We start from the raw sequence: 23556 nt of genomic DNA, 5'->3' as shown, positions 1-23556 counted from the left end.
CCAAACCGTATGAAAGAAGCAGCGATCTCAATTGGCATCCAATCGTTGTCCCAGTAGACACGGGTGAAGGGAGCATTCAAGGTCAAAATTTGTCCAACTTGGCAATCGGCTAATGGGGGCATTGCACCTATCCAGCATAATTCGATCACCACTCGTGCCACCCGGAAAGGGCCGGGACTCTGGTGCCCCCACCAGCCAATCAACAAGCACCAATTTCACAACGTTCTGCCTCAGGCCGCCAGCCCAGAAAGCTTTCGGCAATCCTCAAACCACAGCATCACGAAAAAAGACGCTCACTTGCCCAAACGTCATCCCTCTCCAATTGCATCTCGCAACAACCACCAACCCTCTCCCCTCCACCCTCCCGAATCTCTCGAGATGGCGCCCCTCGCACACGCTTCCCGCACCTGCCTGCGGCAACTGGCGCGAAGCAGCCCCTCCGCGACGGCTGCGCGCGCCCTCAGCACCTCGGCCGCCCGGAACGACGCCACTGCCACGAGCTACTCGAGCCCCTTCAAGGGCGCCCAGAAGGGCAGCCAGATCCCCGACTTCAGCAAGTACATGAGCAAGGGCTCTGCTCAGGGCAACCACCTCATCTCATACTTCATGGTCGGCACCATGGGCGCCATCACCGCCGCCGGCGCGAAGTCCACCGTCCAGGGTACGACAGCCTTCTTTCCCCACGAGTCACCGGACAAACGAATCGACGATCGAGACGAGGAAATGATTGAGGGAAATGTGTTTTCGGCGAGCATTGGCTGACGGGTGGTTTCAATTGCAGAGTTCCTCGTCAACATGTCCGCCTCCGCCGACGTTTTAGCCATGGCCAAGGTCGAGGTTGACCTGAACGCCATTCCCGAGGGCAAGAACGTGAGTAGCCTGGTGCTAGGTTCCGCAGCAGGGCCAGCGGGAATTGCGACTGACAATCCGGACCGCAGGTTATCATCAAGTGGAGAGGCAAGCCTGTCTTTATCCGCCACCGCACCCAGGCCGAGATCGACGAGGCCAACAAGGTCACCGTTGCCTCTCTCCGTGACCCCCAGGCCGATGACGACCGTGTCAAGCAACCCGAGTGGCTTATCATGTTGGGTACGTGATCCCCGATCTGAACGGATTTTCGCACTTCCTCGGCTTTCGGATATCCGGGGCCATCGAGGCCCGCTGGGACGGGATATCTGGGCCCTCGTGACCTCAGCTAGGATGCGAATCTGTCAAGAAGAGCCGCAAACTAATTTTTCTACCCCATAGGTGTCTGCACGCACTTGGGTTGTGTGCCCATCGGCGAGGCTGGTGACTACGGCGGTTGGTTCTGCCCCTGCCACGGTTCTCACTACGATATCTCCGGCCGTATCAGGAAAGGACCCGCCCCCCTCAACCTCGAGATCCCCGAATACGAGTTCCCCGAGGAGGGCAAGCTGGTCATCGGTTAAGCACCACCTTTGTACGAGTATAAAAAGGATGATGAGAGGGAGAGGAGAGAGAGCCACGCCGCAGCTCGCAGGTCCCCCCTTCGCGGGGGATGCGGTGTGGATAGCAGCAACAACAACCAACTAGAGAACACTTTTTCCTTTTTTTGCATCGGAGACGACCAATGGTGCTTGGGGTTTGGGTTCCAAGAGAGTCAAAGAGAGAGGTCTTTTCTTTTTTCTCAGACGTGTCCCCGGGCAATGATGCCAATGTACAAAAGTCACAGAGCGTCCAGGAACAATGAGTAGCCTCGCAACTTCATAATAGCCATGCCGGGTCAGGTTTGTGATGTGCCGTGTGGGATGTGGTGGGCTGACTGACAGTGGACGGGACAGCTGGGTGCATAATGGAAAAGATGACAGGATGACAGGCCCGGGAGTCAATACGATCGACGGCAGTAATCGGATGAGGAAGCTCAAACCCATCCGGAGGGTTCGGTACCACGAAATGATCGCTGACAGCTTCGGCCCAGTCGCCGAGACTTGCACACTGGTTCAGGCTCGCTGAGTAGAGTTGGGGAAAATGATGGTAGTGACAGCCGGCTGCGGAGTCGATCAGACTGAGCCGTCCACATGTGACAGCTCTGCCTGTATGCACCCAGAGTTGGGGAAGTGGCTGAATGGCATGCCGTGGCGCATAATCTGGCTCGGCAGTCAGTGCTTCCTTTCGCTCGCTGGCAAGAGATCGCCGACTCCGGGACCCGGCAGGTGACGCGTTGGTGTTTGGGACGGAGATCTCTGGGAATGGGGTCGAGAGAGGGTGGGACGACGACTTGCAGGCGATGGCACCACGCAGTGTGTTGCCGCCTGGGTTGCTCACGTAAGGGTGGCCGTAATCTTGGACAGATGTCGAGGTCTGGATTTGGAGGAGGAGGAGGAGGAGGAGCCAAACGACTTGTTTTGAGGAGGTCTGGGCGTTGCAGGTGTTGTTGGGCCCCCGGGCGGTAAAGAGGGTCTCGATGTTTTGGGAGCGCGGCTGCGAAAATAGAGTCCCTGCTCGGTACCGTGTTTGGGTTGCGGGGCGCAGGATGCCTATCGTGGATAGAGTCTCTTTACCTTGGCAAATATTTTCCGCTGTCGGTCTCGGTTGTATTCTGTTTTTGTGGTTGAAGATTCCGAGTCTCTAAATGTGCTTGTATGGACGATGTTCAGTGTTCATCTCGTGAGATCATCTGAAGTGAAGAACCCGGAAGCCATCATCATCGGCATGAGAGGGGATCGGCGCTTTTCAGATGCATTTGATGAGATGACACTCTGGGCATTGACACATAAACCCTTCCACATAACTTATTACGCAAGCTATTACTGAGATCTCATGCTTTGCCAAACCCAGATGCCAAGGCGATGGCAACTGTCGCGCTGGTGGTGGACAATGCAGAAGTCGAAGTGCTGTGCCATTGTGCGATTGTTGCTGTTGCTGCTGACGAGGATGGGCTTCCCCCAACACCCCTGCCAGCTCCACATGGCCGCACGGATGGAAGCGAGCCAATGATGGATCTCCGAGAGGCGGCTCGGAGTGGATGAGACGCCCTCCCGCGACAGCTGCCGTCTGATTTTCGAGTTCCTCAAACTCTGTTCGACTTCAGTTCCTCTCCGCCAAGCACAGGGGGCGGAGGGACCACATCTTGATTGTTGATCGGGTGAGGCTCCTTTTGCGTCTTCAAGGTGAAGATGACGACCTTGGACTTCACTGGCTGACGAATTTGACGTTAGACTCATCTAGTGATGAGGAAGTTCCTGACAGGGTGCCCACCAAAGGAGCGTCTGCCTAAGATGAATCGAGTCGTGGCTCGAGCGAAATTTGGACGCCGTGTTTGTACGAGTGTATGAGGCGAGAGATATCTCCCTGGTGGTTTCCTCGGAATTTCCGCCCATCCAGTCGGCCAGCAACCGAAACAGGTAGTTTTTCTGCCAGGTCCCAACAGGCGCCCTCCTCCTATCGCCCGCTCTAGCGGACCGGACGAACTCTTGGCTCGCACATGGCCATGTCCTGCATCACCCCTACCGAGTGGATGAGCCGCATCGGAGACTGCCCAGCCGACAGCTATACCCACCCAACAACTCCGGGCCCCAACCGCCAAGCCGCATCACCATCGCGGAGCGACAGGCGAGGACCCAAGATCGACAGAGTCGCTTTCCCAAGCGAGTTGCTCAGGGGCCGCCGTTCACGTTGGGCCGGGTTGGGATGATGAGACAAACAAACCGAGATGCGGGCGGGCGTCTCTGCTTGCTGCTGATGGGTCGTTGTCCCGGGTCGTCATGTCCGTATATAAGTCCCCATCTTCTGTTCAGTAGTTGACAGAAGGAAAGTTCTGTTTCCTCATCACGCATACTCTCCTTCTCTTTCGTTCAGTTCTGGGAACTTTGTTTGTATTCTTTACTCTTCCATTCTTTACATTCTCGTCCTTCTCTCCGAGATCACTAGGCCGGCCCTTCTTTCACCTTGTACTTTACCACATTTCTTTTCCCCGAACGAACATAAGATGAAGTTCCAAAACTCCATCGCCCTCTCGGCCCTCTTCGGCCTTGCCGCTGCCGAGGTGCCCCAGGAGCACTCCCACGAAAAGTACCTCCGCGCCGTCAACGCGCTCCTGAAGCAGGACAACCCCCTGAACATCCAGGACGCCGTCTTCGGCCTGCTGGGCAACGCCGCCGCGGAGGCCGGCGCCGGCGACGTCACCAACCTCGATTGTCTGCACCAGGCCACCGCCGACTCGGCCTTCACCGCCGCCAAGGCGGCCAACGACGTCGACGGCATGGCGAGCGCGCTCGTCTTCCGCGCCGTGGAGCGCAACACGGGCTCCGTCGGCCTGAAGAGCGTGCTGTGCGACGAGACGGCGCAGAACCCCGAGATTGCTGCTCTTACACAGCACCAGGATCCTGCTTCGGAGGGTGCTGCCGCGACGAACAAGGAGATTACGCTGGAGCTGGCGAGGCAGCTTGCTGCTGTTGGGGCTGACCCCATGCTGGCGCTTGACTCGGGCACTTTCGAGCCTGGTGACGTGAGTGTATGCTGCTAGAGTGAACTGGCGACGATGCTGATGAGACTGTAGCCGAACGACAACACTGGTGCGGGCAACACTTGCGACGACGCCGATGATGCTGAGGGATGTATCTTCTCCCAGAACCTCCTCGTCCAAGATGCCACCGCCGAGGAGATTCAGGCTGCCGTTGACGGTGCCGACGGAGCGGGTAAGATTCCTTCAGTTCCAGAACCATACCATCTTACATCGTGACTAATGCCAATACCTTGCAGCCAGCAACTCTACCGCCGTCACCAAACTCAGACTCCGCCGTGCGACTCTCCTGAACCGCCGTGGAAAGAAGAACCAAGACGCCGCTGCCGGCGCCGACGCTTCTGCTAACGCCACCGCCGTTGCTGACAAGGTCCGTCGCGGCAACAAGAACAAGGACGCTGCCGCTGATGCGGGAGCCGCTGCCAATGCTACGGCTGTTGCTGATAAGTTCCGCCGCGGCAACAAGAACAACGCCAACGCCAACGGCAATGCTGCCGCTGCCAACGAGACCGCTGATGCTGTCCAGTCCGCTGGAAACGGCGGCAATGCGAACGCCAATGGTAACCAGAACAACAACGCCAACGGTAACAACCAGAACAACAACGCCGACGATGCTGCTGAAGCTACGGGCAACGGCAACGCCAACAACAACCAGAACGGAAACCAGAACAACAACGCAAACAACGGCAATGCCGATGATGCTGCCGATGACGTTGCTGATGACGCCGCTGATGATACTGCCGATGACAACACTGGCAACAACGGCAACCAGAACAACCAGAATGGTAACCAGAACCAGAACGGCAACAACCAGAACAACCAGAACGGCAACCAGAACAACAATGGAAACGCTAACAACGGAAACGCTGGCAACGCCAACAACGGAGGCAATGATGCTGCCACCGGAACCGACGTGCAGACCTTCACCGGCGACCTCGGCGGCCCCCCTCCCCCGGTCACCTCCGACGCCGCCTCTGACAAGCCCTTCTCCGTCAACGGCGCCACCTTCGTCAATGCCGGCGCCGCCCTCCAGCGCTCCTGCGCCGTGCAACACAACGCCTGCGCTGACGCCGCGAACTCCGGCTCCGAGGACATCACCGTTGCCGACTGCGACGCGCAGGAGGACGACTGCCTGGCCGCGGCCTCCCTCAAGAAGCTCCGCCGCTCCTCCAGCGTCGGCTCCGAGGGCCGCAAGATGCGCATCGCCAGCAACGCCATCAAGACCCGCCAGAACCTCGACTTTGGCGAGTGCCAGGACCCCAGCATCGAGTTCGCCGCCGGCCTCGACGGGCGCAAGGAGGCGTCCTTCGGCCCCGCGGGCGACTTTGAGCACGGCTCGGCGCTCAACATCAACATCATCAGCAGCTTCATCTGCGGACAGCTGTCGTCGAGGTGCCAGGCTTCCGACGACGCTGTTTCAGCATGTGAGCAGGGACAGGCTGACGCCCAGGGATTGCAGGGCCAGGCGGCTGCTGATGCCTTTAACACGGCTCTCGGTCTGTAGAGGCTGTTTATGTATGATGACGAGTTTCCTTTGTCGGAGTTTGGACTAGATGTACGATGAGAGGAACTGAGAGGGCCATGTGAATGGAAAGAATTCCATCTCAGATATTTCTGATGAATATGACGATGATTTGCATTGTGCTTTGTATTGAGACTGATTGATTTACCATGGAAATTGAATTTTGTCGATGCTTTTAAAACCGCCGATAATCGACAAAACCACCACCAAAAGGCAAAGTGTAATATCGACTTGGAAATAAAATTCCAATCATGATGAGAAACATGTCTACACACACTTTTTCCAGTCCACCAGGTCGTGGCTTGTTTACATTTGCTTAGCGCTTGCCGCCAATGAAAATCATTTCACCCACTGTGGGAATCTTCATGCAGCGTTTTCCTGGATCTCATCTCCAACTTCACTCCACATCTCCAAAACCAAACGCTGAATTTTTCACCTTACTCAGTCACCCTTCACATCCACCAAAAAATCGAAAATTACTCCCAGCAAATCTTTAGCTGAGTGATTCTTCGACTTTTTTCTCGCCATGGCTGGATTTGACTACACGGCCCTCGGCGAGCGGGATTTCAGAATCCTCTCGCTCGCGCCCGGAAAATTCGACGAACCCCTCAAGGGTGAGCTTATCGTCCGTCCGATCGACCCTTACATCGACGAGGCCTCCAAGCACGATGGTGAACTCCCCGAGTCGGCTGACTCCTACGAGGCTGTTTCTTACGTCTGGGGCTCCAACGACACCCCGCGCAGCATCACCATCTCATCCACCGAGGTGTCCATCACAGAGAACCTCTTCACCTGCCTGAAGCGCGTGCGCCTACAAGACCGCCCGCGCCAGCTCTGGGTCGATGCGCTGTGCATCAACCAGGCCAACGCGGACGAGAAGCAGGCGCAGGTCATGCTCATGCATGACGTCTACGTCAGCGCGCGGCGCACCCTGGCGTACCTCGGCGAGGAGGCCGACGGCAGCAGCGATGCGATGGACTTGATTGAGAGGTACTGGCGCGTCAGCATCCCCAACGAGCTCAACGCCGGCGCCCGCGCGTTTCTGGAGGATTCGCTCGGCAAGCCCGTTCCTGATGCGCCAACCGGCGCGGAGGCGGAGCTGCCGGCTGAGGGCGACAAGCGCTGGCTGGCTGTGTCGCGGTTCTGGAACCGGGCGTGGTTTAAGAGGGTGTGGATCGTCCAGGAGTTCATCCTGGCGAGGGATGTGTTGATGATTTGCGGAGAGAAGACGGTGAGCTGGGCGCAGCTTTGGCCTGCTACGATTGCGCTGGAGGAGCCCGAGAGCCCGCCTTGGCCGCTGATTGACGAGAAGGGCGAGGAGGTGGAGAGCGCGGCGGATTTGATGGCCAACATGGCACAGAGACTGCGGTTCTACCAGCTTGGTGCCATGAGGGGAAATGCCCAGGAAGATGGATGCTGTGGCGATGACGATGAGCATGATCATGAGCACGGAGACGGTTGCTGCGGTGGAGATGACGAGCATGAGCACGATCACGACGGACATGACCACGGAAAAGAAGCCGCTGAAGGCAGCGAGGAAGAGTGGGAGTCTGAAGACGAGGACGAGGACCCGAAGCGCTCCACCGAGCTCCTTAGCCTGCTTCTCTCCTTCCGCGAGGTCGAGGCCGCTGACCCGCGCGATTACTACTTCGCCCTCCTCGGCCTGGCCGCTGACGGCGACAGAGAAGAGTTCCGCCCCGATTACTCGGAGAAGTTCGAAGAGACCGCCCTCCGCTTCGGCCGCACCCTGTTCCACGAGCCCTTCAGCGAGGAGCTCCTCGACCACGCCGGCATCGCGGAGCACCTCAACGGCAGGGCCAACAAGTTCCCCTCGTGGCTGCCCGACTTCCGCCGCCCCTGGCACCGCATGACCGTCGCCGACGCCGCCGAGTCCGAGGCCGCGGGCGAGACTGACTTCGACTTCGGCTTCGACCCCAACGACGACGAGGACGTCCTCCTACTCAAGGGCGTCAAGGTCGACACCATCGCCCAGATGAGCGGCGTCCCCCGCGCGGCGCACCTGCACGCCGACCGGCCCTCCATCTGGGTCAAGAAGGACATCCTCACGCTGTCCAAGATCCTCGAGAAGATCCCGGGCTTCGAGAAGGCGACATACTCCACGGGCGAGTCCGGGCTGGAGGCCGTGCTGCGGACGCTGACCTTCTTCCGCGCCGAGGCGGAGGAGGAGGAGGTCCCGATGGCGACGCTGAAGCTGGCGTACCGCTTCTGCACGGCCGTCGAGGAGGACGACCTCGACCCCGAGCGGGCGGAGCGCGACGTGCTGCGCCGCGAGATCGAGCTGGCGGGGCGCTCGGCGGAGGAGGCCAACGAGGCGCTCGTGGCGGCGGCGCAGATCCTCATCAACCGCGTCTTCACGACGCGCTCCGCGCTGGATCTGGTGCTGGCCAAGGGGGAGAAGTACGTCGCTATGGTGCCTGATGGATGTGAGGCTGGTGACGAGGTTTGGGTTATGAAGGGGTGCAACGCGCCGTTTGTGCTGAGGAAGAGCGCTGAGCGGGAGGGGCTAAGACGCATCGTGGGAACGGCGTATGTGCACGGTATCATGGATGGGGAGGCGGTCGAAGAGGGAGTCGAGTTTGAGCCGGTTTCGATTCACTAATTGGGATCATCTCCGGTGTCATGATGGAGAGATGGCGTAGGATCATGATGACATGACACGGACCCAGAGAAGGTCTTTATGCTTAGACGTCTAGATAGAGGATCACGGAAGGAATACAAAAGTTTTGCGATTTAGAATGACACGGGTGCTGTGAGAGGGACCTTGATGGTCCCGAAAGGCATCACGAGCATGGGTTCCCGCACCGAGCGGCCGGGACGGCACGGACCTGAGTGTGGGTCTTACCGGTCCGTTAGCGGTTCCATGGCAGCGGGAGTGGCTGGCGATGTAGGCGTCATTGAGCGTCATCGTCTGTTCTGTCAACTTGTTTTAGAGCTATGATGCAGCGCTTTGTTACCACCTGTTGTAGAGTTCAAAAATGGCCAGTTCGTCTCTTGGGAAGATGTTGCGAAGTTTCAAGCAACAGCAAGCTCGGTCTCAATTGTCATTTTGGGCCCATCAAATCACCAACCGCACAAGCAACTTTTCAACGTATACTGCCAACAGAATGCCTTCGTCAAAGGGAAAGCCCACTGATCCTGAGCTGAGGGAGGAGATCAAGGAAGGTGAGAGTGATGAGGAGCCACAGCATTTGAGAGCACTAAACTGACATTTGGATTATAGAAATTAAGCAAGAGCCTAACAAGTCTGGCGGCGGCGAGGGACAATGGTCAGCATGGAAGGTCAGTCTGCAAGTCGTAATATGGACAGGGGCCAATCACTAATAACTACAAGGCATCGAAGCTTGCCAAAGAGTATGAGAAGCAGGGAGGTGATTATGAGAATGAGGCGGGCTCCAAAAATGAGCCGAAGAAGGGAGAGCCGGAAAAGAAGAGCGAGTCCAAGAAGAAGAACGAGACTGAAGATTAGGGCGTCAATCGTCATAATGTGCATCAAAGGGCGCAGCTTCACAGAATAATAGATATAGCATCAACCTCGACACCTCGCACTTTGTGCAGTAATCCGAGGAACTTTTGATACGAGCTGCCGACTGTGCCGCATTTCCGTCACCCATGCAAAACCGAACTACATTAAATATCACCCCCCGCTTATCGTCTTCGCGGTGACAATTTGTCTACCTCATACCTTGAACATGCAGGGCCTCATAGAGGAGGAAATCTCAGAAGATACACAGCCGGACGAGGATGATTGCTGGACGCCTCTCCAAAAGGCCTCCCGCGACGGCGACCTCACCGCGGTACGGACAGCCCTTGCAGCCGGCGCCGACATCAACGCCCCGCCGCAAGGGTACTACGGCCGCACCGCGCTCCAGGCGGCCTGCTTGGGATCGCACGCCGATGTGGTATCGGCACTCCTGGCCGCCGGGGCGGACGTCGACGTTGCCCCCGGCAATAACGACGCGCGCAACGCACTGCAGATTGCGAGCGGGCAGCTGGACATTTCTATCGTCAGGATGCTCCTCGACAAGGGGGCCGACGTGAATGCGCCAGCGACGAGGTACTGCGGAGCCACTGCTCTGCAATCTGCGTGCTCCGCGGGACTGGCTGACGTGGTCGCGCTGCTGCTGGATCACGGGGCGGACGTGAACGCGGCGCCGGCCAAAACGGCGGGGAGGACGGCGCTGCAGGCCGCGGCGGCGCACGGGTTCGCAGGGTTAGTTAGGACACTACTGATGGATCACGGGGCGGACGTCAACGCGCCGGCGTGCCGGCATAAGGGCTTCACGGCACTGCAGGTGGCGGCGTTTCACGGGGACGAGGAGATGGTCGCGACGCTGCTGGGCGCCGGGGCGGATGTGAATGCCGAGGGGAGCAGGTTCAAAGGCGGAAGGGCGCTGCATGCGGCGGCGGAGGGGGGTCACGTTCGCGTGTGCGAGATGGTGCTGGATGCCGGGGCCGAGATCGAGGCTGGATCTGGCGGATGGGCTGGTGTTGATGGTGGTGGTGGGCAGACGGCGTTGCAGGGCGCGGCTGCGAGGGGTCACGGTGCGGTTGTTCGGGTTTTGCGGGACAGGGGTGCGACGGGAATGGAAGGTGGAGGGACGTTTCTGTTTGATAGAGTTTGATTTCCTTGGTGACATGCAGCAGATAAGTTGGGATTCTGGCCATAGAAGAACTAGCGGTGGCTGGTTCACTTGGAGTTGATAACGCAGTTGCCCAGCTGAAAAGAAGGCGTACACGACACATCTTCCACGGACAGAGAGACACACACACAGTCGTAGCTAACAGGCTAGTCCATCATCTGGAAGGATGCCGGACCCTTACTGCGGGCGGCGCATGAACACCATCGACAACACCATCACCCGCAGAGCCAACAGCCAAGACAAGATCACACAGGCGCCCCGACGTTTACGTCTCGTCCGGAAGTTCAGCCAAGTCAGCCGACTAACGCAGACCAGGGCATCCCTCGCTCCAGCCCGGTCACGAACTGTGTCTTCCACTCTTACTCTACCAGGTCTACAAAGATACAAAGACACAAAGATACAAAAGTACTTGCAGTGACAGTGACTAGACGTACGAGGCAGCTGTGTGTGAAGGAGGCTCCACCCCGCTGCGCCCGCGTCAAACCGGCCCCGCGGCGCCCCGCCTATCATCGGCTTCCGCCGGCTCGGATGTGGTCCCGCGGCGCACCGCCCGGCGTGACCTGCCTCATTGCGAGTGCGTTCCCTTGCTCAGTTGCTCCCTACGCTCCCTTCCGCACCGTAGCGGCAGGCAGGATAAGATAGAGGGGGACCCAGTTGCCAAATAATTACCTAAAAAAACAGGCCTAGAGTTCCAAGGCACTGCACTCTTCGAAACAGGCAAGCAACATGGGACCTTCAGATGAAGAAAAGTACCTTGCCTACTGCACCTACACAACACACGCAATACACATACTGTATGTATGTACCAGAACCAAACAGTATCACTTCTCGAAGCCAGACTTCCTTACTTCACCGCTAGCCTCGTCCCGTGACGTAAGACGAGCACCCGCTTGGCTTGCCTTCATCACGTTCGTGTGGGCCTGCTGACCTTGACCCTTCCTCCAGGCTGGTGAGACGGGCGTGTTAGTGTACCTTTACCATACTCGTCTCTCCCGAATCCACGTTTCTTTGTGTCTCGAATCCGAGCTGGCGCTGCGCTGGGCCCTGCGATGTCCCTCCTCCCCCTCCCAAAACGTGCTACATTGCGCCGTCCCGTATCGCTGGGGCCGCCTCCACCCCCCGTGGTCCCTCCCCTTGCAAGGCCGCCTGGACCTTATGCCAGGTAGAGGCTTGAATTGGGCCTGTCTCAATCCTGGGGTTTCGCTGGGTCTTCCCCGCCATCGCCGCGATCGTCTTTGGTGGGGCACCTCTCCCCGAAAGAAAGGTCCCCAAATGTCTTGATAAGGACTGTGCTTTGTCCTTCCCACCCACCTCTGGTGCCTCTACGATGCCGTGACTCTGTCTCTCCCACATTCCAACTCTCCCGTCAAAGCAGCTGACCAACAGCGGGACCCAATTGGCAAGAAACAGCAATACCAAACTCAGCAGACCCCGCGCAGAAAGATAGGCACCATGGGCTCGACGCAGGAGGCCGACCTCATCCTCACCACGCCCACGCACGCCGAGAGGCTCCGCGTCTGGACCTCGACGCACCAGAAATGGGGCGCCGCCCTCGAGCTGGACGAGTACCTCCGCCGCGAGGAGTACCTCACCACCGTGCCCATGAGCCGCAACGGCGGCATCACCCAGTGGATCCTGACCGACCCCTCGCTGCCGCCCGACGCCCGCCCCATCCTCTCCTCGTGCGAGAGCATCCGCAAGCGCGCCCTCGCCGCGAAGCCCGACGGCTCCATCGCCGAGGCCGTCGCCCACGGCATCGCCTCCGTCTTCACCGAGCCCGAGCACCGCGGCAAGGGCTACGCCTCCACCATGATGAGCCTGCTCGGCCCGCGCCTCGGCGGCTGGCAGGGCGCCCGCATGGCCAAGGGCGAGCAGTGGGGCGACATCCGGGACGGCGAGGTCGCCTTCTCCGTGCTCTTCTCCGACATTGGCAAGAAGTTCTACGCGAAGCAGGGCTGGCACCCGTACGAGAGCGCGCACCTGTCGTTCCCGCCGCAGCCCAGGGCCGAGGGGCAGAAGGAGGGCAGCAAGGCGAAGCCGGTGGGATACCACGAGCTGGCGGAGCTGAGCCACGTCGACGAGAAGCTGCTGCGGGCGAGGCTGTCGAAGGAGTCCAAGGGGAGCAAGACGCGGGTGTCGCTGTTGCCGGATATTGATGCTATCTTGTGGCACCTGATGCGCGAGGACTTCATGACCAAGCACATTTTTGGAAAGACACCGACGGTTAGGGGAGCTGTTGTCGGGGAGCGCGGGGAGAGGGTGTGGGCGGTGTGGACGAGGGGATACTATGGCGGATTGAAGAAGCCTGAAGGCAACACCATGCATATTTTGAGGTTGGTCATGGAGAATGAAAACAGCAGTGACGAGTATGTCCAGGAGGCTATTCACGAGCTCTTGACGCTGGCGAGAGCGGAGGCGGCCGAGTGGAAGTCGAACAACATTGAGCTGTGGAACCCCGACTCCAGAGTGAGAAGGCTGATTGAAAAGGCGGGCATCCCCCACGAGTTTGTTGAAAGAGAGACAGATAGCATTGCGAGCCTGATGTTTTACGGCGATGGGGATGTGGAGTGGGTGCTGAACGAGAAGTTTGGTTGGTGCTAGACGACGAATCATCATACACGGAACATGCATATCACGGGTGTGGGGAATCCATTACACGGAACGGAATTCGGAGTACAGGACAAGCGTCCAAATTGGCATGGCAAGGTATCATTAACAAATGATCTATGAACCGTCTAACCTTGATCACTTCCCACGTGGCCCATTTTTGATTGTTTTATTTTCACATATACGCCGCCGCATTAGTGACCGTGGCCGTCATCCTCCGCCCTCTGCTCGGGATCCAGCTTGATCAGGGTATCGATACGCATGATGCTGATGCAAGCCTCCACGGCACTCTTGAGTTGCCGGATCTTGCTGATGCTGGGCTCCAAAATACCAGCCTTGACCTCGTCAATAACCTTGCCCTTCGTCAGGTCCAGACCGTAGTTCTTGTACGCCTTCTTGCGGGCGACAATCTTCTCGTCATCGTTGCCCTCGCCCTCCTGGATGCGCTGCGAGAGCGCGTGCCGAGAACGCAGCTGAGCAACGAGCTCTGAGGCGTCCTTGGCCGCGTTGACAGCCAGGGTCTTGGGGATAACGAGCAGGGACTGGGCAAACTCGCCGATGGCCAATTGCTCGCGGGAACCGACGGTACCGGCGAACTCCTCGAGGTAGATGTGCAGAGCAGTCTCGACGGCACCGCCACCGGGCACGATGCTGCCACTCTCGAGCGTTCTCTTGACGGCGTTGAGGGAGTCGTGGATAGAGCGCTCCATCTCGTCCAGAGTGAAGTCGTTGGGGCCGCGGAGGATGATGGATGCTGAGGAGTGGGTCTTGGTGCCCTTGACGAGAATGCACTCGTCGTCTGAGATGCGCTCCTGCACAACCTCCTCCGCGTGTCCAAGGTACGCGGGGTCGAACTTCTCGTCGCCGTTAAGGTCGGAGAGTGTGCTGAGAAGGGTAGCGCCGGTAGCCTTGGCAATTCTGCGGAGGTCCTCCTTCTTGCATCTGCGAACACCCATAGCGCCCCTCTCAACGAAAGTCTTCAGAACCATGTCGTCGATACCCTTGGTAGTAAGGATAACGTTGGCGCCAGCCTTCAGGATCATGTCTACCCTCTCCAGGATCATGCCAGACTCTCTCGCGCGGATCTGCTCCAGTTGTGTCGGGTCATCGACGGTAATCTGAACACCCAACTTCATACGCTCCTTTTGCAGGTTCATATCCAACACGGCAATCTTGGCGTCCGTTATTCTTGTAGGCATAGCCTGGGAAGCGACTGTGCAGTTAAGAGCGTAGCCCTTGACCAGAACAGACTCCAGCGAGCCCTTTCCGTGTGCCTTCAGGATGTTGACAGCCTTAACAGGGTATTTCGTCTCGTTGCGGTTGTTCGTGGTCTTGACGGCGAGCATGCCATCGACAACCATGTTGGCGAAGAACTCGGAGTCGGCACCGATGATCTTGCTGGACATGGAGGTCTTGGCGATGTTGATGAGGGATTCGCGACCGAGGTTCTCGACCTTGATGCTGATGTTCTCGTTCATGTACTTGACGGCCTCGCGGAGGGCAAGTCGGTAGCCGGTGATGATGGTAGTGGGGTGTATGCGGTTCTTCATAAGCTCGTTACCTCTGCGCAGCAGCTCGGCGGCGATGAGGACGACGGACGTGGTGCCATCGCCGACCTCCTTGTCTTGTTGTTGTGCCAGGTCGACCAAGATCTTGCCAGCGGGGTGCTCGACGTCCAACAAGCTGAGGATAGTAGCGCCGTCGTTCGTGACCGTGACATCCTACGCCGGGGGTTAAGCGGGGTCCAAGGGGGGAGGGGGGGCCGCCGAACATACACCAATATCGTCGACCATCATCTTGTCGAGGCCGCTGGGGCCGAATGAGCTCTTGACGACATTTGCGATAGCTTGGGTCGCGAGGACTGGCAGTTTGTTTTGTCAGCATGGGTGAAGCTGTAGCCGGGGGTCGCAGCAGGCGAAGCAACAACAGCGGCGACATACCGTTCTGGTCTCTGATGTCGGCGCCGGAAATCTTCTGGCCACCGAGGAAAAGGGTGCCGCTCCCTGACTGCTCGAACATGGACGCCATTTTGGGTCCTCACTGCCTGCAATAATGGTGAATCGCGGGATAGGGAGGTGGTGGAGGGTGGATTTTGGGTAGCTCGTCGGTGTGGCCTGGACAGCAATAGAAGCTTCTGCGCTGTGCCTGCCTTGTCCCCTCGACGCAACTTTTTTTCGGACCTGAGTTGTTCCAGGAACCGGGGAGCTGTGGCTGGTGCGGTACGGTGTCGATAAGGACTGTGTCGTGCTTGGAGATAAGCACGGCTCTACCGCCATTCCTGTATTGATAATACAGTGCAGCTTCCCCACCATCACAGTGATGAGACCCACCTCTGATAAGCGCTCGGGCCCCCGGTCTGGTCCCCTGTGGCTGCCAATTGACCCCTCACCTCCCTCGCGCCCAACAGCTCGACACACGACTCACATTTTAGTGCGGGGCAGATTTTCCGCTGTATCGCACCGCCATCTCTGCCCAAAATCTCGAGTGACTCAGGCCGACCCGGGCACCACGCCGCCAATTCTATAAGCCGATACCCTCCCCGAGACGAACCTGCGATTCGCAGTCACTATCGCAAACATGGCCGACGCTGCTGCCCCCGAGCAATCCAAGAGCGCCTTGAAGAAGGCCGAGAAGCAGGCCAAGATGGCGGCCGAGAAGGCTGCGAAGGCTGCCAAGCAAGCCGCCCTTCCCGTTGTCGGCGGCAAGAAGAAGACGGACGACATCATTGGCATCACGGTCAAGAAGAATGAGGACTTCTCCATGTGGTACCAGGAGGTCGTTCTCAAGGCCGAGATGGTTGAGTACTACAACGAGATTGCTGGCTTCTTCATTCTGCGCCCGGCCTCCATGTACATCTGGGGTGTCATCCGCAAGTGGTTTTCCGAGCGCATTGAGGCCATGGGCGTCGACGAGACCAGCTTCCCCATCTTCCTCTCCTCCAAGTCTCTCGAGAAGGAGAAGGACCACGTTGAGGGTTTCGCCCCTGAATTGGCCTGGGTCACCAAGGCGTAAGTCAACCTCTCCCTCCGAAATCGCCTCTGCCCCCACTAACAACCCTTTTAGCGGTGACAAGGACCTCGAGGTCCCCGTTGCGGTTCGTCCCACCTCCGAGGCTGTCATGTACCCTTACTACTCCAAGTGGATTCGCAGCCATCGCGACCTTCCCTTCCGCCTGAACCAGTGGAACTCCGTCGTCCGATGGGAGGCCAAGCAGACTACCCCTTTCCTCCGCACAAGAGAGTTCCTGTGGCAGGAGGGCCACACCGCCCACCTTACCGAGGAGCTTGCCGGTGTTGAGGTCCGCGAGATTCTTGAGCTCTACGCTGGTGTCTACGAGGAGCTTCTCGCCGTCCCCGTCGTTCGCGGCACCAAGACCGAGAAGGAGAAGTTTGCCGGTGGTTACTACACTACCACTGTCGAGGGTTACATCCCGTCCAACGGCCGTGGTATCCAGGGTGCCACCTCTCACTGCTTGGGTCAGAACTTCTCCAAGATGTTCGACATCACCGTCGAGAACCCCGAGAAGAAGGGCGAGAAGATCCACGTCTGGCAAAACTCTTGGGGTCTGTCTACCCGTGTCATTGGTGTCATGGTCATGATCCACGGTGACGACAAGGGTCTCGTCCTCCCCCCTCGCATCGCTAAGACCCAGGTCATCCTCATCGCCGTCGGTATCACTGCCAAGACCACCCCCGAGGACCGTGAGAAGCTCGAGGGCAAGACCGACGACCTCCGCAACGAGCTGCGCAAGGCCGGCCTCCGCGCCGAGTCTGACTTGAGGGAAGGCTACACTCCCGCCTGGAAGTTCAACGACTGGGAGCTGCGCGGTGTCCCTCTCCGTCTCGAGTTCGGTCCCAAGGACATGGCCAACCAGGTTGTCAGCTTTGCTCGCCGTGATACCGGTGAGAAGGGTACCATCCCCCTGGCCGAGCTCTCCACCAAGGTCCCTGAGCTCCTCGAGACCATCCAGTCCGACATGTACCAGAAGGCCAAGAAGTCCTTCGACGAGCACCGTCTCGTTCTCAACGACTGGGAGAAGGTCATCCCTGCCCTGGACACCAAGAACGTTGTCGTCATTCCCCACTGCCTGGCTGAGAAGTGTGAGGATCGCATCAAGGAGTTGACCAACAGCGAGCCCCCTGAGAACGCCACCCTTCCTGAGGGTAAGAAGCAGCCTACCATGGGCATGAAGTCCCTCTGCCGTCCCTTCGACCAGCCCGAGGGCCTCGTCGCCGGCGAGACCAAGTGTCTGAACCCCGACTGCAAGGACTTTGCTAAGGAGTGGGTTATGTTCGGACGCAGCTACTAAAAGATGGGGATGTTATTCAGAGGAGTTGCGGGTTGAGTATTTTGGGACACTATCGGATAACGAGACCCACGGCGGATTTGATTCATGTCATGTGTTGCTAGAGGAGAGAGGTAGAGGGTCGAGCATGATATGGTTCTCAAGAATTAGCGAGGGGAAGTAGAAACATGCAGGTAAAAAGTCATTCGATACCAAGTTCATTACTTTTTTTCAATCCTCCAGTGAAGCATCGTGTCGAATCCGCAACGCGTCACATTGAAAACTGGACAAGAATCATCTCCCAGGCTGACTATCGCAAATAACACACTCCGGCTTGTCGCCGTTATGGACCCTGCATCCCGAAAGCCAGCCCGCAATTGACTTTGGCACGGTCGACTGCGCCCCCCTGTCACCCGGACCGCCAGTGGGTCGACTCATGATGGCTCATTCAATTGGTACCCCAGACCAGTCCCGAAGAGGCAGGTCTCGGCCCCCCTAAAACATGATGGTGGGTGACTCATTTTCAGCGCCTTTGTCCAATCCCATGCTCTACCAGTCCCCCTATCGAATAGCACTGACAGAAGACGCCTTCATCTGACAATTCCTGTTAGTGATCGGTATCGGAGCCGACGCAGCACCGTCAAACGCGTTCCGCATTTTGACTCAGAGGATTTGTCGTGCAGCGAGGCGTCGACTGATGGATGATGTCGAAATGAGTTTGCTTCGGCTATGTTTTGGTAACACATTGCTGATTCGCCAATTGAAGTCCAGATGTGGCTGTGGATCGAGAAGTCTCGGCCATCCTTGAGCCTCAGCGTTTTATCTTCCGCAATGAGCTCTGTTCCATATATTAAAGTATAAAGCAGACCAGTCCTTCATAGTACACAGGCTTAAATCATCAAAGAAAATCAAGAAATCAAGTTTACTCACAGAAATTACCAGTTTACCCGTCTCAAGTTCATCGCAAACACATCTAATGGTCGGCGCAACAACCACTAACACCACCAATACCAACACAACCGTAGCCATGGAGCAACCAACCACATCCCATTTCAAGCTCTCCGCAACGTTCTGCGGCACATGCGATGTCCGGTTCGACAACCCGGATACTCGCCGAGCACACTCCAAAAGCCAATGGCACGTCACGAATCTCAAGCGTCGCATTGCTGAGCTAGAACCACTCACGGCCGAGCAACACGCCGCTGCCGTAGCCGCCGCCCCGGATAGCCCCACCACGGAACCGTCATCGGAAGACTCCTCATCCTCCGCCTCCGATGTCGAAGCAGACACCGAACCCGACTTTATCCCTGAGGAGTGTCTTTTCTGCAACGCTGTCTCAGAAAATTTTGAGGAGAATGTCGCGCACATGCATAAGTTACACGGCATGTTCATCCCCGACAAGGAGAAACTTATTGTCGATCTCGAGACTCTGGTACGATACCTGCACCTCGTCGTCTTCGGGTACCGCGAATGCCTCCAATGTGGGACGCAACGCCGCACACCTGCAGCGGCTCAACAGCACATGAAGGGGAAGAATCACTGCCGCTTCGACATTCACGCCGAAGACTCCGAGTTCAGAGACTTTTACGAGAACTCGGCCACCGACGAGGTGGAAGCAGAACAGGAGGGCAAGACGCGCAAGGCCATCGCCGACGCAATTGAGGAGGGCAGCTCTATCCACCTTCCCTCCGGAAAGACGCTCTCCCACCGCTCCGCTCCAGCACCATCGCGTCCTCGCAGGAAGCTTGGCGAGGCATCGTCTGGTGACAACCTTCTGCCTGAGGGTGTGGACGTGGATGAGTCCAATGCGAGCATGCAACTGACCGCACCAGGGAAGAAGAACATCTCCAAGGCGCTCACGCGTGCCGAGAAGCGCGAAGCCGTCTTTGAGACGCAGCTGGCGCGGTTGAGTGCCAACGATCGCATGGCGCTGGCTCATCTTCCGGTTGCGGAGCAAAGGAGTTTGTTGTTGACGCAGCATAAGCAGTTGCAGAAGGCAGAAAGGGCTGCTAGGAGGACTCATATGAGGTTGCAGATGAAGGGAAACATTAGTGGACGGTTGAATTTGGTTGATGATGTGATGGGGCCGAAGTTCATGGTGGGATTATGGGGATAGAACGCAGTGACTACGATATTGATGAGAGAAAGAGAGTTTTATTAAGAGATAAATGGATGCATAACAAAACAATATGTGTCCAAATCTTCCAATCGACATGCCGTGCTTAGTTTCAACGAAATCAGTCATCATCGTAATCTTCGTCTTCAAGCCCTATCTGCTGCGCTTGCCATTCCGGCCCCTCGTCTCCATCATCATAATCCTCCTCCTCAAACAGTTCAGACTCATGCGCCATCTCAAAGGGCTGATCGCGGAAAGCTTGTGCTGCCGAACCACCTATTCCCCGACCTTGAGATTGTCTCCGATGATACGATCCTAAACGTCCGGCAGCACTCTCAGTGCCTCTGCCTACACCTTTCTGAGACTGTGTTGAGCCTCTGTCCTGTTGGAACCGGCGACCTATTGTAGGATTGGTTGGCACGTACGGTGAGGTTCTTACTGTTCCTGGTAGCATTCCTGGTGAATGTGATGCCCTTGGCATACCGTGACGTTGAGTTGATGCCGGTGAAAAAGTGTTGTATCCACGATTCATTGACGCCAACTTCTCGTTGGTAATGTCATCAGCACGGATGGAGTCGAGCCTTGCCTCATCTGAATCTGTCTTTGCCCTCGTATAGTCCATATAATTTCCGAACTTTTCGATCGCCTCGGCGACCGTGACGAATTGAGTTTCATCAAGCACAAAACCCTCGGAGCCCTCACGCATCGAAGCAACTTCGTGGCTCTGGAAGGCCTTAAACTGAGCGAGAGAGGTGGCAATTTGGAATGCATTCCGAATCTGACGACCGTTCCAGCGCAGGTGGGGGGTGTCTTCTTGATTGTCAAAGTACTGTTTGGCGTAGTAGACGATCTTCTTGGCCTTTATTAGAAGTTTTGGCCTTTCTTCTGCAGAGTCCTGACTGCGGAATTGCCTTTCCTTCTCGATATCTCTGAGACGTTGGATGTTGAACCGAAAGATGTCCACTGTCTGGTCCCTGGATAAAGGTTCATAGTAAAGACTGATGTGAATCCGAGACTTGAAAGCTTCGTCAAGTAGGCCAACTCTATTTGTCGTGAGGAAAAGAATGCCGCTGTAATACTCAAGAACTCTGAGGAAAACTGGGCAGCGTTAATGTCAGATGTCTTGCTTGTGTCAGGTTTTTATTTATAGTCCTTACCGGAGACGAGGGCATTTCTTTGCAAATTGAAATTGTCCCTTCTTGCAAGAAAGATATCCGCCTCGTCAAGCAACAGAACGCAGTCCCAGATGTGAGCCAGTCGGAAAATATCCATCAATCTCTCTTCCACATTCTCGGGATCAAGTCCCAGGTCGCCACAGGCGATCGTGAAGAGGGGCTTGCTGTTGGCCTGGGCTACAGCTTCAGCTGTGGCCGTCTTTCCCACCCCAGGAACGCCATGCAGAAGGATGAAAAGACCAGATCCCTTTCCCCGAATGATGTCTTGACTGATGAGACTCCGGTTTGGAGCTCGACGCTGGAGCCTTCTTTTTTCGAAATGGTCTGATACCAAAGACTGCAAGATGAGTTTGTGGTTCGCATCGATTTTCAGCTCGTCAAATATGTCAGTTTGACAGGGCATCATTCTCAAAGAGAAAACATCCACCATCCTAAACTTTCTCAAACGCAGGACATACACAGACAATCGTCTTGGAAGCAGGAGAGTGTTGATGTCTTCGTCGAGACCAACGAGGTTGCGTACCGGTCCCTTCTGCCACGCCTTGAGAAACTTATCTGCGTCAATTCCAGCTTGCTTCACCTTTTCCTCGGCGTCATCGCTTCGCTGTGTGACCTCAACGATTTCGAATAAAGGCTTCTTAGCCTTAGACTTGTCCTTTTCATCAAAGTTGAACCAGTGAAGTAGCTTAGTGTTGTCCGATCCGTCCAACCAAGTGCTCGTTGTTTCGCCGGCACTAGGGAGGCCAAAGTGCATTCTCCAATCAACCTTTTTCCTCAGAGCCTCAGCCACATCGATGATGACATCGCTCTCTATGTGCGTGGGGCTGCTCTTTCTTTGACTCCAGAGATCATCATCAGGTCTGCCCAGGGGTGGAACTTTCACTGTCCAACCTTCACAAAAAACATGTTTCTTGTCAGCGAAGGTTTTGAACTTCTCGCCCTGTAAGTTCAAGTCCGCCTTGAGCCTCTCATGATCAACAGCAAAACGCATTGGATACGCAACCAAGGTTCTGATGTCCTTTCTTCCAGAGAAGGCGTCGAAGTAGAACTTGTGTCTGACAGGTCCATACGACATACCGTTGTAGTCTATGTAATAACACCACAACGTCAGTCTGCGAAACCCTTCTTGTTTCTCGGTGGGAGGTGGTGCACTTGGAGGCACACCGCCTGGCACACCGTGAGGAAACCCGAGAGGCTTTGGCCGGTCATTAACCGGCGACCAATCCTCTCCTTGTCCAGGCACCGTCTTTATTTGAAGGTCGTTTGGTTCGTCGTCTCTTATAACAGCATCTGACTTGTGAAAAAGCCTAAAAGCAGTCTGGTATCTCTTGCAAGGATCGCCAGCGTCATATGTTGAACCAATGGTTGGAGCGTAGATGATCTCGCCAACCTGAAAGATAGACCACAAGTCTTCGAATCGAACTCTCGCTGTGTCGTTTCCATTCAATGGTGCTTGCATCGAAAGCACTCTGGTATCCATGAACTCAACATAACATCGAAGATGCTCTATGGCGATAGCAGCCGTCATTGATGGATCATTCAGCTCAGGGATATCTTCGTTTTCAAAACAGTGGTCTTGTACAGTGCTGCCGATTTCAGAAATACTTGGTGATGTGCCCTGGTTTCTTGATTGCGTGTCAAGCGACTCAGTCTGGCTCAGCTTGTTCTCGAGATATCGCAAGAGGTGTTTTATGCGATCATGATAGTAGACGATACATTTGAAAGGTCTAAAGAACACTCGCGGTTGCTCCGTGTTCCAGTCGTGAACGTCCATCGCAATCCTTAGAATTCGTAGCAGGATCGGCGAGTGAATGCGAATACGCTGGATCCAGCTATCGCCAACAGAAACTTTAAGAGCGATTTCTTGTCGTTGTGTTCTGAAGCCCTGAGCTTTTGATCTCCGCATCTTCTCTCTGTTGACCTCACTGACCGTCCTCTCCGAGCCCATCAACAGCTCTATGACATGGTAACGGTCCTGGTCCCCCCAGCGATTCTTGAAGTCTTCGTAATTGAACTCTCCAACTGATACCAGAAGTGGAAGTTCAAGGATGCGTGACAGTAATGTATTTGATATCTCTGCATTAGAGCCATGGCCCCCGTCAGGTTTGGAAGCGGTGATTGCCGGGATGTCAGAATTGTGGCTTTGCGAGATGCCTGTCAATAATGCCGCTGGGACGGCATTTGACACCGAGTCTACTCCTGGGGTTTCTCCAGCTATGTCAGACATGGTGTAACAATGGGGAAATCAAGGCGCCTAATCCAAAGAGGCATTCGTTTTGTGAGACTCCTCAGGAGGCGAAGGTAGCTGGCTCTATGGAATTGGTCAGTAAACCGCTTGTGATGACTGGGCAGGAATGGCGAACCAGCAGTGATTGCCGAGTAAGCAAGAAATTTGTGTCAATCCTCAGGAGGAAGAACTGGAGTATCATGTAAAATCGATCAAGTGGTCTGAGATTTAATGAGAGTTGAGCTGTTTATGGGAACAAGGTAGTAATAGGCAAAATAGGACGACGCAGATCAGATCGCAGCTGGCACTGGAGCCGAGGCGCTTCCAGTATGACTCTCCTTCCATACTTTCCTTTTTACATAAGGTAATTCTACATCAACCCCGAGAAGCCCCCGCGCCGTCGGCTAGAGCATGCAGCCTAGTAGCCCCGGAGAAAGTACTGATAAGGCAAGAAGATTGGCACAGATATGTTCCATGGCT

General features: G+C 56.4%; 10 protein-coding genes across 10 annotated transcripts; 8 read left to right on the top strand and 2 right to left on the bottom strand.

Moving 5' to 3' along the window:
- Nucleotides 1-378: 378 nt before the first annotated feature.
- On the top strand, nucleotides 379-1430 carry CGGC5_v016318 (Cytochrome b-c1 complex subunit Rieske; the record flags this gene model as incomplete). Its single annotated transcript, XM_032026411.1, has 4 exons — nucleotides 379-661; nucleotides 782-870; nucleotides 939-1089; nucleotides 1249-1430. 4 exons carry the CDS (start codon nucleotides 379-381, stop codon nucleotides 1428-1430), a joined length of 705 nt encoding a protein of 234 aa, XP_031877103.1.
- A 2519-nt stretch (nucleotides 1431-3949) lies between these two features.
- On the top strand, nucleotides 3950-5987 carry CGGC5_v016317 (uncharacterized protein; the record flags this gene model as incomplete). The annotated part of the gene is made up of 3 exons (XM_032026410.1): nucleotides 3950-4468; nucleotides 4520-4658; nucleotides 4723-5987. The coding sequence occupies 3 exons, from the start codon at nucleotides 3950-3952 to the stop codon at nucleotides 5985-5987; spliced, it is 1923 nt and encodes a 640-aa protein (XP_031877115.1).
- A 544-nt stretch (nucleotides 5988-6531) lies between these two features.
- CGGC5_v016316 (Heterokaryon incompatibility protein 6, OR allele) lies at nucleotides 6532-8625 on the top strand (the record flags this gene model as incomplete). The annotated part of the gene is made up of 1 exon (XM_032026409.1): nucleotides 6532-8625. The coding sequence occupies one exon, from the start codon at nucleotides 6532-6534 to the stop codon at nucleotides 8623-8625; it is 2094 nt and encodes a 697-aa protein (XP_031877102.1).
- Nucleotides 8626-9130: 505 nt separating this feature from the next.
- CGGC5_v016315 (uncharacterized protein) lies at nucleotides 9131-9492 on the top strand (the record flags this gene model as incomplete). Its single annotated transcript, XM_032026408.1, has 3 exons — nucleotides 9131-9188; nucleotides 9247-9305; nucleotides 9358-9492. 3 exons carry the CDS (start codon nucleotides 9131-9133, stop codon nucleotides 9490-9492), a joined length of 252 nt encoding a protein of 83 aa, XP_031877114.1.
- A 223-nt stretch (nucleotides 9493-9715) lies between these two features.
- Nucleotides 9716-10648, top strand: CGGC5_v016314 (Ankyrin repeat domain-containing protein 50; the record flags this gene model as incomplete). Its single annotated transcript, XM_032026406.1, has 1 exon — nucleotides 9716-10648. The coding sequence occupies one exon, from the start codon at nucleotides 9716-9718 to the stop codon at nucleotides 10646-10648; it is 933 nt and encodes a 310-aa protein (XP_031877142.1).
- A 1470-nt stretch (nucleotides 10649-12118) lies between these two features.
- Nucleotides 12119-13267, top strand: CGGC5_v016313 (Lysine acetyltransferase; the record flags this gene model as incomplete). Its single annotated transcript, XM_032026405.1, has 1 exon — nucleotides 12119-13267. The coding sequence occupies one exon, from the start codon at nucleotides 12119-12121 to the stop codon at nucleotides 13265-13267; it is 1149 nt and encodes a 382-aa protein (XP_031877141.1).
- Nucleotides 13268-13467: 200 nt separating this feature from the next.
- Nucleotides 13468-15301, bottom strand: cct1 (T-complex protein 1 subunit alpha; the record flags this gene model as incomplete). The annotated part of the gene is made up of 3 exons (XM_032026404.1): nucleotides 13468-14994; nucleotides 15049-15134; nucleotides 15214-15301. 3 exons carry the CDS (start codon nucleotides 15299-15301, stop codon nucleotides 13468-13470), a joined length of 1701 nt encoding a protein of 566 aa, XP_031877104.1.
- A 549-nt stretch (nucleotides 15302-15850) lies between these two features.
- On the top strand, nucleotides 15851-17582 carry CGGC5_v016311 (putative proline--tRNA ligase; the record flags this gene model as incomplete). The annotated part of the gene is made up of 2 exons (XM_032026403.1): nucleotides 15851-16281; nucleotides 16337-17582. 2 exons carry the CDS (start codon nucleotides 15851-15853, stop codon nucleotides 17580-17582), a joined length of 1677 nt encoding a protein of 558 aa, XP_031877157.1.
- A 1003-nt stretch (nucleotides 17583-18585) lies between these two features.
- CGGC5_v016310 (Core trichothecene cluster (CTC) protein 15) lies at nucleotides 18586-19674 on the top strand (the record flags this gene model as incomplete). Its single annotated transcript, XM_032026402.1, has 1 exon — nucleotides 18586-19674. One exon carries the CDS (start codon nucleotides 18586-18588, stop codon nucleotides 19672-19674), a length of 1089 nt encoding a protein of 362 aa, XP_031877140.1.
- A 121-nt stretch (nucleotides 19675-19795) lies between these two features.
- On the bottom strand, nucleotides 19796-23076 carry CGGC5_v016309 (uncharacterized protein; the record flags this gene model as incomplete). The annotated part of the gene is made up of 3 exons (XM_066153502.1): nucleotides 19796-19950; nucleotides 20158-20772; nucleotides 20832-23076. 3 exons carry the CDS (start codon nucleotides 23074-23076, stop codon nucleotides 19796-19798), a joined length of 3015 nt encoding a protein of 1004 aa, XP_066007315.1.
- Nucleotides 23077-23556: the final 480 nt, after the last annotated feature.

This window comes from Colletotrichum fructicola, assembly GCF_000319635.2.
Source record: "Colletotrichum fructicola Nara gc5 chromosome Unknown KSG_Nara_v1_contig10, whole genome shotgun sequence".
NCBI lineage: Eukaryota > Fungi > Ascomycota > Sordariomycetes > Glomerellales > Glomerellaceae > Colletotrichum > Colletotrichum fructicola.
Note: the sequence above shows the minus strand (reverse complement) of the source record. Positions and strands in the feature narration are given on the sequence as shown.